The sequence below is a fragment of the Pristis pectinata genome, chromosome 6 (genome assembly GCF_009764475.1).
Source record: "Pristis pectinata isolate sPriPec2 chromosome 6, sPriPec2.1.pri, whole genome shotgun sequence".
NCBI classification, from domain to species: Eukaryota; Metazoa; Chordata; class Chondrichthyes; order Rhinopristiformes; family Pristidae; genus Pristis; species Pristis pectinata.
Window position 1 is genome coordinate 63,534,166 of NC_067410.1, and position 15,080 is coordinate 63,549,245.

At 39.2% G+C, this 15,080-nt stretch overlaps 1 protein-coding gene across 1 annotated transcript in view; it reads left to right on the plus strand.

Annotated features, from left to right (window-relative positions):
* Positions 1-15,080, plus strand: part of LOC127571751 (inner ear-specific collagen-like) — a 52,407-nt gene that overhangs the window by 33,805 nt on the left and 3,522 nt on the right. Inside the window, exons 3-5 of the mRNA XM_052018424.1 lie at positions 1,904-2,046; positions 4,393-4,659; positions 11,610-11,690. Of these exons, the coding sequence (XP_051874384.1) occupies positions 4,413-4,659; positions 11,610-11,690 (328 nt within the window). The 5' untranslated portion in view covers positions 1,904-2,046; positions 4,393-4,412. The remainder of the gene's footprint in view (positions 1-1,903; positions 2,047-4,392; positions 4,660-11,609; positions 11,691-15,080) is intronic.

Here is a 15,080-nt window from a genome sequence, read left to right on the forward strand (position 1 = left end):
TGATATAAATTGGTTCTGATTAATATAATAGAACTATACACAGTGCCATTATGTATGTTATTCTTAACTCCTCAGTAGTTTATTTGCAAGGTTGATGATTGGCTCACTCCACATGGCATTAAGAAATGTCTGACGACACTGAGAGCAATGAAAACTGCTTCGGTGTTGTGAGGTTGTGTTATTCCAGACTAATGAGCACACAATTAAGCCCGAGACTTCAGTGGAACCTCATCAGAAGTTGCATCGTTATATAAGAAGTTAAAGTGAGTCCCTATCTGCAATTTTGTTTGGATGTTCAGGTTTCTCTTAATGGTATCAGAAGAAGAGCAGGAAAACTTTCCTGGTGGCCTGAACCATATTCATCCTTTAACCATCACCACCAAAAAGACTGATTATCATTTTGTTGCTGTTTCAGCAAATTGATTTCTTTGTTTTCTACATTGCAACAGTGACTGCACCTCAAAAGTAATGAATTGACTGTGAAATGCTTTGAAATGGCTACATGAATGAAAGTTGTTTCTTTCTTTAACTGTGCTGTACTTGATGTGTTTATCCTATTAGGTCACCCTGCTGCATTGTGTGTGCTCAGTCTCTTCTATGTGGGATTCTTTTATGTTTGTCCTCTGCCAGAGGTAGAAGCAGACAAAGGCTGTCCAAACCCATATTGAGGGAATGTGAACTGGGAATTGATAGATCATACAGTTTCTCAGAGGTGAGAGAGGGCGCTGAACAAGGTGAAGCTTTTCCTCATATCCTGTTTGAGGGTGTAAGGTTGTGGTAGGTAGAGCCTTACCAGATATGGATGCAGAACTTTAAGTCTTTCACAGACTTTATAAGAAGTTGTTAGGAGAAAAAAGGTATCTTACTTGGAAGAGGAAGTAGAGCTTATTGGAATCAACTTTAATGAAGAAGGAGCTGTGATAGTTTAAGGTAAGTGCAGAAGAACAATCATGTGGTTGATAATGTTAGTCAATAAATAACTTACATATTCATTCTTGGATCAAACAATTTTAACCCATGCAAGTCAAACCAACAGCAAGGTAAACTATTCTAGGCTTAGATGAGAAAAGCTAACAACCCAAGCAGACTATTTTAACCTCATGTAGCTCACTAAACTAACAGACACTCCTGACTGTTCAATTGTATGATATATATGCAAAGCATATTTAACAAGTGTAATAGATATGGAGTGAGATCAAATAAAGGCCAATTGCCTTAATACTTGGGGTTTTACTTTTACTTTTAATATGTCACCCATGATAAATGATTAATAATACTGCCTGTTTTACCATGGTATGTACCACCGTTTTCGTGAAGTTGCCTCCAACGTCAATTGACTTTCCCACAAACACCACCCACCAACCAACTCTCTCTGTCTTTCTCACACGCACATACGCACACACATACGTGTACACACACACACACGCACACACACACGCAGAGCACATGATAAATTCCTCTAATTGCTGAAGTCACCATCCTTTCATTCTGTTCATATTAAAGCATATCCACACTTCAGTGCAATGGAGGAAATTAAATGTAACCACATTTTATGTTTACTTACCTATAAATATTACTACAGTTCCTGTACTATGTTTCTTTTTGCCTCAATCAGTGAAAATGGGTGACCGCGTCCCCTGTGGGAAATTGTATTTTCCAAGGCTATAGCCAGAAAATGGTCTATGCAAAGCTTAATAACCTGTAATCTAACTCCAAATGTATTAACCTAGCAGAACAAATGATCATATCAGATATTTGTAGCAATCTATTCTCTAGCTCAGGCAAAAGAATTTGGAGTAATGGAGGAAATATGAACCCAATGGATATGATTATAAAGCATCATCTTACTTCCTCAAGTAAAGATCTAAAAAGTACCCTAATTCTACCTCATTGTTATATCTAGGCCATGCTGAATAATGCACCTGGGAACAATGGCTAACTTGTGATGTTCACCTGGGAAAAAGGGTCTATAAAACCAAGCACCAAACAAACCGTTATCTCAGATCCAACAGAAAGTTTGAATTCAGGGGATCTGCACCTCAACAGGTGAGAAAACCTCAGATTAAGAACCTGTTTTACTCACTGGGGAAAGCTGAGTTTAAATGTTGTGTTGCTTTCTTTGTGCTGTTGTTGTTGTGTTATGGATGTCAATGTAAGACAATGAAGTTATAATTGATGTGAAATGTAAAGAATTCATATTGAAATTTTGCTTTATATAATTTCAACTCCATGATCTATACGTTATTTGAAATCAATAACCATTCTTCCTTGTTTCAAAAGCTTAATCTTTGAGACATTCTCCTGCATGAATCAAGTTTTGAGAATGATTCCCTGTGATGTGAGGTATCACAAGCATCCTCAAAGTAAATTGGATGAGGGGACCAAGTGTAATATATCCAAGTTTGCTGATAAACTGAAGGTTTGTGCTGGAGTGAAAAGGATGCAGAGAGCTTTCAGTGTGATATAGACAGGCCATGGAATGGTTCAGATGAGATTTCTTCAACCAGAGATAGTGAGTCTTTGGAATTTTTTGCTTAATAGGACCATGGAGGTGGAGTCACTGAGTATGTTCAAGGCAGAGGTCAATTGGTTTATAGTGTTTAAGTGAATCAAGAGATCTTGGGTGAATGCAAGAGATTATTGAATGGTGGAGCTGGCTCAAGGGACAGAATGATCTTCTTCTGTTTTTTTGTTACGTTTAATACTAATTTGATTTTCAAATCCATCCTTCATGATATTTTGACAATATCTTATGAATTTCTGATGCACTATTGTTAAAGGTCATATGAATTGCTGATATGAATTCCTCAGAATGATCATAGATTGGTGTTTTTTAATTGGATAGTCCTGGAAATCAACAGGGAAAATGTAGAAGTATAGTATTGTGCCACATTATTATTCTCAGCCACAAATATGAAGTTACCAAAAAAATTGAATTTTAGTGAATATTACTGAAGGCCAATATTTAGTAAACTTTGACAAACCTTATTTCTTGTAAAGAGCTAATTATAAAATAGGACTATTTAAAGAAGTCACATCACCATTGGGACTGAAAACACTAAGAGTAACTTTAACATCTGTTAGTTTTAGAAACTAATTATCCTTTCAAATGAAGAATAAAGATCATTTGCTTGATAAAAACAACTGTAGTCGCTCCTGATGAACAGAAATTTACTAGGTTGAATGAAATGTGACCAACTGTGCTTCGATGACGAACTGGACTGAGATGGCATTGGCTGTGATTCTTATTACTGAATAGGTTGTTGATCTTCACTATTTAGATTTTCACATCAACACTGAACACTCAGATGAGGCACCAGCAGCTGATTGATGTCTGTGGAAGTGTCAATAGTGCCTTGGGGAGGAGAGGATTTAAAAAAATATAAAATTAACTAGTACGACCAGAACCTGAGCAGCTATTCTACTCTCTTGCTGCTGGCATATAACAAAATCAAAGCGAAGGAATTCAAGAAACCTGAAAGAAGTTCAAAAATTCACTTATTAGAAGATTCACTTAATACCTCACTTCTTTTAGCAGCATGGAAAATGTATTCGCTAACATATTATCAAAATGGTGATCCATCCTCTGATAGTTGTGAACAATGAAGAGCTATTACTATGGGATAAACTAAACAAAAATTAGTAATTAAATTAAATCTCATTTTGTTGCCTTTGCAATTTGCAGAGATGGAATGTAACTGGGTAGACTTTTACCAACTTAATTTTATGACCCCGCTTTGTCTCTATAGGTAGTTTTCTTATTTCTGGATCAAAAGCTTATGTATTCACATCCTACTCTAGAACATAATCTGGATAGACTCTTAAATATGACATTGAGAAGTGCTGCATCATCAGGGGTGCAGTAAATCAGATGGAGAGGTATACTCTTGCCTAAAAAGATATGAATTATCTCATGATTCTTTATGGAAAATAGAGATTTTTCTGGATGATCTGGTCCACTTTCCTCAGTCAGAGAACACCTTTTATTGTCAGTCATTTATTGTCAGTTGCTGTTAGTAGGAGCTGGTCTTCAGTTGTAGTTTCCTCCAAAAAAATTAGTTGCATACTTTCTTCAGACAGCAAAGCAAAATCATGCATTGGTTTAGTGGCATGTTTGAGAATGAATTTACATTTTGCCATTAAACAGCATGTAGATAATTTATGAAAGGATGTATGGAGGCTGATGTATAGGAAATAGCAGAGACATTTTGGATTTCCCCAATTGCAATTGGAGAAAATATATCACTTGAGAAGCACTACAATGATCCTGGCTAAACTTGTAGTCATACTTTAATAGAAATTTAACCTGTTCTATTTGCATTGTAATTTTTTCTTGGGGCTACTTCACTTGGCGTATAAGTAATTTTCATTCTGAATATTCCCCATCCACAGGTTTTGGAGTCAGAGTAAGAATGCTGAATGTAATTGCGGTTTTGGCTCTGCTCACAATCACGGAAGGCACCTCTCAAAATGAAACTGGGCAACCGTCAAGCCGTGGACTTCCTGATCCACTTGTTGAGTACAACATGTGTCCCCTTCCAAACCAAGACTATCCTTTCAACACAGATATGGTCCCATCTTACTGTGTCTGCATGCACTGTCAAGGACCAAAAGGGGATCAAGGTCCTAAGGGAGATAGAGGAAACTTCGGACCACCAGGTAGAATTTGAAAATTCTTAATAAATCTGCAACTTATTTGTTCTGTTATATCAAAGACATCATTCAAACAGCCACTTTATGAGCATATAAAACTGAACTAGTCCCTTTAAAATTACACTGTTCAGATGAGATGGAACCAGCCATAAAACCCTGTAAAGAAGAAAGTAAATGTAAACCTAAGCCAGTCCCAAATAAATGATTATGTTTCTGTAAAACTGAACTTGTCATGTCAACAGTATAAATTTAAGAAAAAATGGAGATATAAAACATGGTAATGAAGGGATGAACTTTTTATTTAAGTAATTTTTCAGCTTCCATGAAACTTTTCTTAAAATTACAAATAGATGAATGGGAGACCACTACTGAAATTCACCCCCAGAATTATTTTGAGATCATAAATCATTTATTTTGTTATTTTAAAAACCTCTGTTTGATCACCTTTTGATGTTCACATTTCAAGAGAAAGACATCCATGATAGATTTAATCTTGCAGATCTTTCTTGCACCTTCTCTGTTGCCTCTATATCCTTTACATAATGTGACAACCAGAACATTACATAGTACTCCAAGTGTGGTCTAACATAGGTTGAATACAGTGTTAGGACAAGCTTATCCTGAGCAGTAGATTATGCTTTGTGTGTTAAAGGATAAGGGAGCAATAGAGAAGTTTGGGAACTTAGGGCCTAGTTAGATGAAGGCAGCCCACCAGTACTGTCAATAAAAACATCAGGGATGTGAAGGAAGCCAGAATTGGATGAGAAATCCAGATTTCTTAGGGTTGTGGGGCTGGAAGAGGTTGCAATGAAATTCAGCAATGGGTTTTGGGGTAAATACAGCAATAAAACAAAAAGGCAAAATGTGTAAGGTATATAAACACAGTTTAGGTACAATGAGGGTCAAGAAAGGAAACTTTGGAGAAGCATTAGGGACAGATTATGATTAAAAACATATACATGTACATGGTATTGTATCCTCTTTATGTATGCATCCCGAGGTAGAAATTCAATGGATTAATTGCGGAAATTATCTTGTGAAACTCAATGGAATGCATTTTGTGAACTGTTGACTGCCACATATTCCAGGACATTTATTAGAATTTTTGTGGTGCGGATGGGCACCCACACATATAGCAATTGAACAGAGGTGATGATCAGTTATAAATCAGAATAGGCGGGAAGCTAACATGCAGTAAATACATCAGAAATATTTTAGAAAATATTGTGGGGCTGAAATGGCAAATCAGAACAGGCAATTGGTTCTGGGATCAACTGCCAGTTGCCATGTACATTTCAAGACCCACTTTCATCCTATTGCAAGATCTATGCCTACCATCAGATGGTTTAAATCTTACTGGATAAATTAGGGATGATCTACCAACAGGTGTTACCTCTTGGTACTTATTTGACATAATGGGGCTAGGCATAAGAAAAGTCTGTTACCTCCCTCCAGAAATTGATTTTGTACTTCTGTCAATGGGATAAAGTTAGATCCATGTCAAATTGTATATCCACAATTAGGAATATGTTGAAGTTACAACCCATGCCAATTTACAGAATTTTCCACCTTTCCTTAATTCTTTCTGAAGAGTCGCACTGATATACCGGCTATGTTTCTACACTCATAATCTGCAAGAGTGGCTCCCAAACAGTTTTGCTGACCCCACCATTTCTGAAAGGTTTGTTCCTTCTGGGCCCCCTCTTACCCATTCTTCATGCTAATCGTAAACAAGGAGTAAAAGCTGTTTGTTTCTGTGAGGAAATACAACTCAAGCGTTTAGCAAAATAAACCATTTCATATAAAAAAAAGAAAACACAGAGCAACCAGATTTAGTTAGTATTGGAAGGAGTAGGCTAGGAGGATTTCTATCCACAAAAAGATTTGTTTAGTAGAGGTGAGGATTTTTGTCTCTGAAGAGACATAGTTAGTGGAGGTAAAGTTTCCCTGCCTCCCTGTTTGGAGCTGTCAACATGTCATGCTGCGAGGGAACATACAGCAAAGAACAGTAAAGCACAGGAGCAGGGCCCTTTGTCTCACAATAACTATGCCAACTATGATACCCGTTTAAACTAATCCCATCTGCTTGCACGTGGTCCATATCCCTCTATTCCCTGCCTTTTCATGTGTTTGTCTAAATGCCTCTTAAACATTGATTTTGTATCTGCTTCCACCACTTCCAGGCACTACCACTCTATTACATAAAATGCCTCACATATCTCCTTTAAACTTTCCCCCTCTCACTTAAATTTATACCCTCTAGTACTGACATTTTCACCCTGGGAAAAAGACTGCCTATTTATCCTATCTATGCCTCTCATAATATTATATACTTTTATGAGGTCATCCTTCAGTCTCTGATACTCCAGATGCTCTGATGCTCTGAATCCTAGTTTGTCCAACGTCTTCTTTATGCCATGTGTCTTCTTTACTGCCCTGTCTACTTACATTGCTACTTTCAGGGAGCCATGGACTCACACCCAAAAATCTCCTTGTACATCAATACTCCTAAGGGCTCTGTATACTTTCCTCTTACATACATGCTCCCAAAGTGCAAAACCTCACACTTGTCCAGATTAAATTTCACCTGCCATTTCTCCACCTAAATTTACAACTGCTCTATATCCTGCCGCATCCTTTGACAACCTTCCTCACTATCCACAACCCTGCCAATTTTCATGTAGTTTTCAAACTTACTACACTGGTCCCTGTGGAATATCACTGGTCACAGATCTCCACTGAGAATAACAACCCTCCACTACTACCCTCTGTCTTCTATTGCTGAGCAGTTTTGAATCCAATCTACCAAGTCTCCATGGATCCCATATGCTTCAATCTTCTGGATCAGCCAACCACAAAGAACCCCATTGAAGTCCATGCAGAGAACATCTATGGCCCTACCTTTTCCAGGAAGTGGATTTCTAAATGCACTGCAAGTTTGAATGATGTGTCCATCATGGCTGAATAGCTTGGCAGTGTGCACAGCTTTTGAGATGTGGATGTTAGATTTGTGGCATGGCCACTTCTGGCCCACTCTCACCAATCATCCCCATCACCTCCTCAAAAAACCCAATCAAATTTGTAAGACATGACCTTCCCCACAAAAAACCCTGCTGACTGTCCCTAATAAGTCCATGCTTTTCCAGATGTGAATAAATTCTATCCCTAAGCAACTTCTTCAATAATGAAGAGGGATATAATTGCCGGCAGGATCTACTAACTGGCGGGAAAAGACATGGATTCATCATCTTAGACCATGGAGGAGAAAGTGTTTGCCATTATTTTGGAGCCATTACTGAATCTGTGGCTAGTGATAGTAGATGGTGATATCCTTTTACCTGGTTCCTCCTACCTGCCACTCCACCCACCATCCAATTTAACTCTTATCTCATAAGCTCTTTGGAATATTGAGGAGAGCAGGGTATTGCCTGGAACCCAACTTTCTAGCATGGTAAGAATGGTTAATTCCAGCATCACGCTTGTGGAACCAACCACAGCATAGCATGTGATGGCTGATGTCTCAGCTTCCTCTGTATCAATGTCTGGATACTGTGGTGAAAACTCATCTAATTGTCATATAAGTTTAGGCTGATTTTGTGAAAACTTAGGAAGTTTATGTGCAAGTTCAGTTTGCCACCATCATGACTATATGTAGCAGTCTTCAAAGAGGCTTGCAGGACAACATCTGTCCTCTGATAAGTAGGATTGGTGTGGCAGTACGTGGGAAGTGTACCTGTGGTTTAGTGGAACATGAACCTGCTGCCCGGTCTCAGGATGACACCTTTCCTAATTGTACTGCTATCATTCATTCTACACCCTTTGCTGTTACCAGTCAACAAGCCAGCCAAACTTCTGCCATTGAGAAGGTGCAGTCTGAATCTGTGCTTTCTTGGCTCTTAAGTTGCTTAAAGACAATTCCACAAGCCTTGCTATTGTCACTTAGATAGCAAAGAAGGTACCGTAGGACAGGGCAAAGTCATATGGAGAACAAGGAATGTTCAAGGATGATTAGTTATGCTACTTTGCATGTTTAGGTTTATAAATTGGATGTGAAATTTTTATTTGGCTTTTATTTTTGCATTAAAACCAAATAGACACAGTGCTGATCAGCAACAAAGAGAAAAGCATCATGGTATTACTGATGAATAGGTCATTGGGTTTGTGTTTATTGGTATAGTAGTTGGATGGATTGTTCACAGTAGCCTTCTTCCATTCCTCCTTTGCCATCTTTACCTTTCATCCTCACAGGATCATGTTGATCCTGAACTCTAATCAACTGGCCTTTAAAAGACTCCCACATGTCACATGTGGATTTCCCTTCAAACAGCTGCTCCCATCTGCTTTGCCCAGTTCCTGCTTAATACTGTTGTAATTAGCCTTCCCTCAGTTTAGTACTTTCACCTGAGGACCAGTCTTATCCTTATCCATAACTATCTTAAAACTCATAGAATTATGATTACTGTTCCCAAAATGCTCTCCCTTAGTATAGCTGTGACATTCTCCCTAATCGATAATGCAACTCCCCCATCCCTTTTGTATCTCTATCATGTTATATCTGAAACATCTATACCCTGCAATGCTGTGCTGCCTGTCCTGCCCTTCTCTCAAGTTTCTGTAATGACTACAATCTTGTAGTTTCATGTACTAATCCAGGCTCTAAGCTAATTTGCCTTGCCCGTTATACTCCTTGCATTAAAATAAATAGTTCTGATCATCATTCCTGCTGTGTTCATTACCCTGGCCCTGCCTGTTTTTTCTATTAGACTTAATTGACTTAATCTCCACCTTCTCCTTAATCACTCCACTGCTGACTTACTGCTCTGGTTCCCATGCCCTGCCACACTAGTGTAAACCCTCCTGAGTAGTGTATTAGTGTCCCTCCAATTTAGGTGCAACCAGTCCTTTTATAGGTCCCACCTGCCCTGGAAAAGAACCCAATGATCCAGGTATCTGAAGCTCTCCCTCCAACACCAGCTCTTTAGCTAAGCATTCAACTGTACTATCTTCCTACTTCTGGACTCACTAGCACATGGCACAAGGAGTAATGCTGAGATTATGTTGCTGGAGGTTCTGCTTTTGACTTTCTACCTAACTCCCTAAATTCTCAATGCAGGACCTCATCTCCCTTCCTGCCTATGTCCTTAGTACCAATATGGACCACGACCACTGTCTGCTTGTTTTTTGTCAGAATGTCCTGTACCCACTCAGAGATGTCCTTCACCCTGGTACCGGAGAGGCAACACACCATCCTATAGTCTCGATCATGGTCACAGAAATGCCTGTCAGTGCCCCCGACTATAGAGCCCCCTATCGCTACCGCTTGCCTAGAATTTGACCTGTCCTGCTGTACCACAGAGCCAGTCGTGGTATCATTGATCTAGCTGCTGCTGTTGCTTCGCCCTGAGAGGCCATCTCCCAACAGTATCCAAAGCACTATACCTGTTGATAGCTGAAAATGGGTGCTTGATGGTTGGCACAGACATGGTGAACCAAAAGGCCTGTTTCTGTGTGGTATGATTCCATGATTTCATATGCAAGTTATTACCCCTTTAATTATCGCTGGTTAAGAGTACTCTGCTGTTGTGTTGAGTGGTGTGAAATTAGGATGGGTCATTAGGTGGAATGTTGAACTCCAGTTGACCACATTGGCATCAAATCAGCAGTGCATGAACTGCCTACTTTCTATGGTTTCAGCAGTCATTAGTATATACATTTATACTCAAGATGATGGCAGGTGCCAGTAGTGCCACAAATATACACACAAATCAGTCACCATAATTGGAACCAATTTGGTATCTTAAGCACCTAAACAACAGGAGGTATAGTGACAGATTTTACAGCCCTAGACTGTTTTGATTTTATTTGGACATTTGGGCAGGGGTGAAAAATGGTGACATTGTGCTGATGCTGGTAGGGTAGGATTTATTCCTGGGGATTAGGTTGCACCCATTTTCCATGATTTAAATAGGTACTATATTTTGACCTAACGCCACATTAGGGAATCACCAAAAATTGTGAAATTGAGGCTTCCTGGCTTTAATAAATATTTATTGTGGGCCAGTCCTTTAAGAATTGTTAGAAGCTGATTTACAGATCTGAAAATGGAAGCTGCTGTGGGAGCTGCTGGGAAGTACATCAGCGATGTTAAAGTAACCTCGTTGTGGCAGACACACAGGCTGCCAAGGGAATGGGGGGATAAAAGAGGAAGGCAGAAACATAGTGGAGTGGAGATAGTATTGGGATGCAGAAGAGGGGAGATTTAATAGCACAGTGATGGTAGACACCCAAATTATGGAGCCTTCTGTTTGGGCTGAGTTCCACAATTGAGCTCCTTTGCAGCACTGAGCCTGATGGCACCCTGTACCTTAATTGTCTCCAAGCCTTCACAACATTGAGGCAGCTGTGCACTGAGCATATCAATGCACAGATATTTTGTTCTTTATTTAGGGCTGCTGAAAGTGAAATCTTTTATTCAGTAGAATGTCTCAGTGGAGATTTATAAAATATAAAAATTTAAAAATATATCAATATAAAGGCCCAACCAGGTCCCTTAATTCACAGGATTCACTACTTTATGCATGATGTTGAGAATTATGAGGGTTTTAAGGAGCAAATTTTTGATCCAATTTCTGTTGGTTAATGACAAAGTAGGAAATATGATGGGTGAAAATGTGTCAATGTTAAAGTGATTCATCATCTGGTCCAATTTCCTGATGGGTGGAGCATCAGCAGGAAATGGGTGCAAATACTTCATAACTTGCTCAGCATTAATGTGCTATTTCACATAGAAAATAGTTTTTTTTCAAATTTTTTCATAATTAACATGCTAGGCTTTAGCGGTTTGGAATAGAATGTAATATTAGAAACCTGAGCGCTTACATTTGTATGGTTTCATGTTTTGAGTTTTTACAGTGTTATATTTTATTATACTAAGTATACTGATATTTTTGTGGCAGGAAAACCAGGCTCAACTGGCATGAAAGGAATCAAAGGATTACGAGGACCCTTAGGTCCAAGGGGCTTTAGAGGGATAAAAGGTTTGTGTTTATTATTTTTGCTTTGAAGTAAGCATATGCATGATGAGCAATTGTTATAACAAAATTGCTAAATTGTGTTGGATGGAATTCACTTTGGTCAGCAGTACTCAACATGCACAAATGTACTGGATATAGTTATTTCTGCACATTCAGTTCCATTATTTTCACATTCATATATGGCTAATGACCAGAGGCAAATTTCTCCCACATGTGTATTTTAAGTTACTTAAGATATAATTTTAAAGAACTAGTTAGTTAATAAACATAGCAGTAATTAATATTCATCATTTATTATTTTTAACCTTGTCACTTTTATTTCAATTTTGCCATTAGAACTATATTCTATCTGATACAGTATTGCCTCACCTTCTTGAAATATATGTCTAAAGAATCGGCCTTACTGACTGAAATGAACAACGTCCAACCAATAGTCAATATGTCCCACAATGACCTTGGAGATAAATGTTCTCCTGGTCTATAGGAGATACCTTGGATTAATTGATTTCAATTAGAGTTCTGCAATTAGTGCATTTCCACTTCCAGCTTTTTGTTTCCATAGGACAGAATTAAACTCGACCATTTCTTGACCATCCCTTCAGGCAGTGCATTCCACACTCTACCACCCTCTGTGTGAAAAAATTTTCTAAGCCTCTAAGTCTCCTACCTCTCACCTTAAACCTATGCCTTCTTGTCTTTGACTCCCCCACCATGGGAAAATGATTTTTTACTATCTACCCTATCTATCCCCCTCATAATCTTATCTGTCTCTACCAGGTGACCCCTCAGTCTCCTCTGCTCCAGGGAAATCAAATCGAGCCTCTCCTTATAACCTTAATGCTCCCACCTAGGCAACATCCTGGTGAATCTCCTCTCTAGCACAACAACATCCTTCCTACAACGTGGCAATCAGAACTGCACGCAGTACTGCAGTGTGGTCCAACTAATTTTAAGTAAAGTTGTTACATGATATCCCAGCTCTTATATTCTATGTCACAGCCAATGGAGGCAAGCATCTCACCAGCCACCTTCTTCAACTCCTTAACCTGTGCTGCCCTTTTAGAGATCTATGGACTTGTACCCAAGTTCCCTCTGTTCATAAACACTCCCTATGGCCCTACTATTTACTGTGAATGTTCTACCTTTGCCTGCCTTCCTGAAATGCATTGCCTCATATTTGTCAGGGTTAAATTCTATTTGCCGTTTGCTCTGCTCAACCTTCCAGCAGATCTATATCATGCTGTGGCCTTAAACAACCTTCCCCACTATCTACAACACCACCAATTTTTGTATCATCTGTAAACTTATTTAATATACTTCATACATTCATATTCAAGTCATTGATGTACGTATATCACAAACATCAAGGGTCCCAGCACTGATCCCTGTGGTACACCACTGGTCATATACTTACAATCAGAAAAGCAACCATTACCATCCTCTGCCTCCTATTACCAAGCCAATTTTGGATCCAATTTGTTAGTCTGCCCTGGATCCCAAGGACTTTACCTTTCTGAACCAGCCTGCCATGTGGAATCTAGTCAAAGATGTTACTAAAGTCCATGTAAACAACACCTACCACACTCTCCTCATGAAAGTGCTTATTTACCTCCTCAAGACATTGAATCAAATTTGTGGGATAGGATTTCCCACGAACAAAGCTATGCTGACTATCCCTAATCAATCCCTGCCTTTTCAAATGAAGATAAATCCAGTCCCTTAGAATTTTTTTCCAATGGTATCCCTACCACACATGTAAAACTCACCAGCCTGTAGTTATCTGGCTTATCCCTGCTGTACTTTTTCAATAAAGGAACAATATTTGCTATTCTTCAATGATTCAGGACTTTGCCCTTGGCTAATGAAGATGCAAAAACATCAGTTTATGCCCCAGTAATCTCCTCCCTTGCCTCCCATAGAAGACTGGGATACATCTCATTGGGCCCTGGGGATTTGTCCACCTTTATGCATCCCAAGACATCTAGTACCTCCTCATTCCTATTGTTGACATGATCTAGAACATCACTGTCCCTCACTCTGAGCCCTCCTTCTACCATGTCCTTCTCTTTGGTGAATAGAGATGAGAAGTATTCATTTAGAACATTACCCGCATTCCCTGGTTCCACACACAGGTTGCCCCTGTGGTCTGTAAGGGGGCCTACTCTTTCCCTGGTTACTCTCTTCCCCTGGTTACTCTCTTCCCCTTAATAAACCAAAGAATACCTTGGAATTCAACTTAATCTTGTCTGCCAATGATATTCCATGGCTCTTCTTTGCCCTCCTAATTTCCCTTTTAAGTACATTTCTACACTTCTTATATTCCTCATAGAACTCTGCCATTTTCAGTTGCCTCTACTGGTCATGTGCTTCCTTTTTTTGTCATCAACTCCTCAGTATCCCTTGTCATCCAGAGTTCTCTAATCTTGCTATCCTAACTTTTCACCGTCATGGGAACACGCTGGCCCTGAACTTTCACTGTTTCGCTTATAAAAGACTCTCACATATTTTGTATTGATTTATTATGACAGCAATGTTTAAGAGGCATTTAGACAGGCACATGAACAGGCAGGGGATATAGACCATGTGCAGGCAGATGGAATTAGTTTAAATTGGCATTATGTTCGGCATAAACATCATGGGTACGAGGGCCTTTTCCTGTTCTGCATTGTGCTATGTTCTATGTACCTGAAAGCAGCTGTTCCCAATCTACTTTCACCAGGTCCTGCCTTATATTATTGAAATCAGCCTTCCCCCAATTTAGGGCCCCAACTTGTTGACCATACTCATCCCTTACAGAAGTATGATCGCTGTTCCCAAAATGCTCACCCACTGATCCTTCCACCACTTGCCTAGCTTCATATCCCAAGATTAACTCCAGTAGAGCACATTCTCTCATATGACTATCTACATATTGGCTTGAAATAACTCTCCTGGATGCATTTTACAAATCCTTCCCTATCTAAGCACCTCATACTCTAAAGGATTCTAAGTCAAAACTGGGGAAGTTAAAATCTGTCACAACTATAACCCTATTGCTCTTACAACTCTCTGTGATTTGTCTGCATATCTGCTTCTCTATCTTCAGCTGACTGTTGGGGGGTGGAGGGGGGGGGGTGGTGTCCTGTATTATAACCCAGTGAAATGATCACCCCTTTCTTATTTCTAAGTTCTACTCATACAGCCTCATTGGTGGTGTCTACCAAGATATCCTCCCCGAGGGTGAAATTGGTTCATCAGCTGTTGTCCAAATTGGCTAATAGAAGATTACAGCTCTTTTAACAAATTGCGATTCAAGGAAAAATCAAAAAGTGTATGAAAAAAATCTGCTAATTTATTATCTCCCATTTATTTTACACCAAAGAATAACTTCAGCTCTATGTTTTTCATTTACAA